At 41.4% G+C, this 2,500-nt stretch overlaps 1 protein-coding gene and 1 non-coding gene across 3 annotated transcripts in view; one reads left to right on the top strand and one right to left on the bottom strand.

The window, feature by feature from the left end:
* Nucleotides 1–2,500, bottom strand: part of LOC138008324 (short transient receptor potential channel 2-like) — a 59,340-nt gene that overhangs the window by 27,599 nt on the left and 29,241 nt on the right. For both annotated transcript variants that reach the window (XM_068855630.1, XM_068855629.1), the window contains exons 7-8: nucleotides 1,660–2,005; nucleotides 646–1,008 (exon numbers count right to left, since the gene is read on the bottom strand). In XM_068855630.1, the coding sequence (XP_068711731.1) occupies nucleotides 646–1,008; nucleotides 1,660–2,005 (709 nt within the window). The remainder of the gene's footprint in view (nucleotides 1–645; nucleotides 1,009–1,659; nucleotides 2,006–2,500) is intronic.
* On the top strand, nucleotides 127–210 carry Trnal-uaa (transfer RNA leucine (anticodon UAA)). The gene has a single exon. It is a non-coding gene; the product is annotated as a tRNA-Leu (tRNA).

Here is a 2,500-nt window from a genome sequence, read left to right as displayed (position 1 = left end):
CCCAACCAACAGCACATCCCAAATAGCCCATTTAATAGGAAGTACACCCTCCGGGATTCAAGAGAGAGTTGTCTCAGTTGTCTACTTTTGACAACAGTCCGAGAGCTCTCACCATTCGCGACAGCTACCAGGATGGCCGAGTGGATAAGGCGTTGGACTTAAGATCCAATAGATAAATTATCCGCGTGGGTTCGACCCCCATTCCTGGTAAGTTTAGCTTAGTAATTTCTTTCGTCATTTCATGTACATATTTGTAACAAAGGTGACGGCGAATGGGTAGAAGCACTAATTAGCTATGAACTTAGGATCCAAAAGTAATTTAATCACAACAGACACAATCTCGTCCCCGAGGATTAACCCATGGCGTCTAACTCGTTTTCAACTAAATCAGTTTATTCCGGGAGCCATTTAATTATACAATTGTTGGAGGCTTGAGTTATTTCACTTTTTTTTGCTGTTAATTAACCAAGCCTTTGCATACTTTAAGATAGTATATGGCTCAGTTCCATAGCATCGTGCCAGACATTAGTTGATCCGACAATTATCGATTGCTGGAGGCCGGCGAATTTGTAATACCGTTCCCAAACAACAAAACGGGGATGTGGAAAACGTGTATAGAGATAATATTGTTTAGCGACCACTTACCCTTTAATTCTGCGCAGCAGTCTTTCTTCAGTTGAAATGAAGGATGCCTCAGCAACGTATATCTTCGCTATGGCTATTGAAAATGCGGCTATTCCAACAACGAATTGAAAGAAAAAGATTGCCACATCTTCAATAATACTCATGAGGGCAATATGGGTAGTTCCTGTTATTTTATTGATCTCCATTAAATGACCAAAGACACGTAAAGTCATAATCATCGTATTAAGTCCATAGAAGTAGCCTGCGATGACCAGAGCCTTGTTTCCAATTGCAGTGGTTGATACACCCCAAGTTATTGTTCGCAGCATAAACGTTGCCACATAAATGACAAGCATGGTGAAGTCTAGCACATTCCAGCGATCACTAAAGCATCGAATGAAACGAAAAATGAAAGGCATTTCATGGATGAGCTTGAAAACTTTACAGTCTTAAAAATCGAAAAATCGATAGATAGATAGATAGATAGATAGATAGATAGATAGATAGATAGATAGGGCGGCGTTAAAAACCTTGTCACAGTTTTTCTCGCAATATGAAATAATGGCTGGAATACCAGTTTCCTTAAGTGACTCGTCGTAAGACAGAATGGGACAAATGATTGATAATGCCCTTTTATGGACCTGCTCCAGCTCACACCCGGCCCCGATGATAAATACTTGGGCAGAGCATAAAAGAATACAGGAACTGCATAAACCAGGATTGATCCAATGCATGTGACATAGAAGAGAGCTAAATCCCTACATGGACCCCTTGCTCGTATATGCTGAACTAGGAAATACAAACGTTTAGACACCTTCTTTATAGTTTCACTAACAAATAATAAATTGTCAAGACTTCGAAAAAGACCACGTACGGTTATTCATTAGTCGCTAAGCTAATTAGGACTTAACCTCAAGACCAGCTAAAACGATGGAAAGCAAACAAAAATAGAGTTTCGGAAAGTAGTGGGATAGAGGCTGAATAATTTTTCCTGTCATAACAATTTCATAGCTTATTCATATACGGCCAGATTACCTGAAATATTTCCCAACGCCGCTAAATTCCATTCGGGAACGGAAATCATCCATCATTGTTGGGCGGCCATCAACGCAGTCGATTCCATTCCGCATTCCGCAGCTCTGTGATCGTTGATAATTATATCTTCTATGTTTTGCCCTTTTGGTACATGTAAATCCAAGTTGATTGTACTCTGACACAAAGCGTCCCACAAAAAAGACTAAGATCGCTAATTCCAAAAACGAAACTGGGACTGTGGTTGGAGAGACGCAAATAGCGATGTGGAGGCCCAAAAGGAGGAAATAACTGATCATATCTCTGGCGAACATGAAGTAAGGTGTAGTGAAGTAATCCAGGTACTTGTCTAGAAGGTAAATACTAATGATTATTGATTTTGTGTGAAGCTAAGGGAGACAGAGGAAGCCGGCTTCCGAAGTAATCAGTGTAGGCTAACCCGGTGAATGAGTATCCACCGATCAGTCAACATCGACAAATAAATCTCTTCATTTCATTCATGCACCGGGGTTAACATGTAACATCTTTAAGTGCAATCGCGAATTGAATATCAGACTGCTCCATGTAGACAATTTAGATCCTACTAGCAGTGTGGTGGGACAATTGTAACGAGTCTCGTGTAACTCATGATCAGTGGATGAGCATCCGAACTCAGTAGTAATCGGAAGGTCGTAGGACTGGTTTGACTCCTGCAAAGGAGCAGTCGGATTTTTTTTCCGAATATCCCCGAGTGCTAGCTCCCACGGGTCTCCTATAGCTCAGTGGTAGTGCATCCAAACTTGTAATCGGAAGGTGGTAGGTTCGACTCCTGCAAGGGGGCAATCGGATTTGCACCGAGTCAACA

Source organism: Montipora foliosa, chromosome 6 (genome assembly GCF_036669935.1).
Source record: "Montipora foliosa isolate CH-2021 chromosome 6, ASM3666993v2, whole genome shotgun sequence".
NCBI lineage: Eukaryota > Metazoa > Cnidaria > Anthozoa > Scleractinia > Acroporidae > Montipora > Montipora foliosa.
The sequence above is the reverse complement of the archived record's forward strand: the minus strand, read 5'-3'. Positions and strand labels throughout refer to the sequence as shown.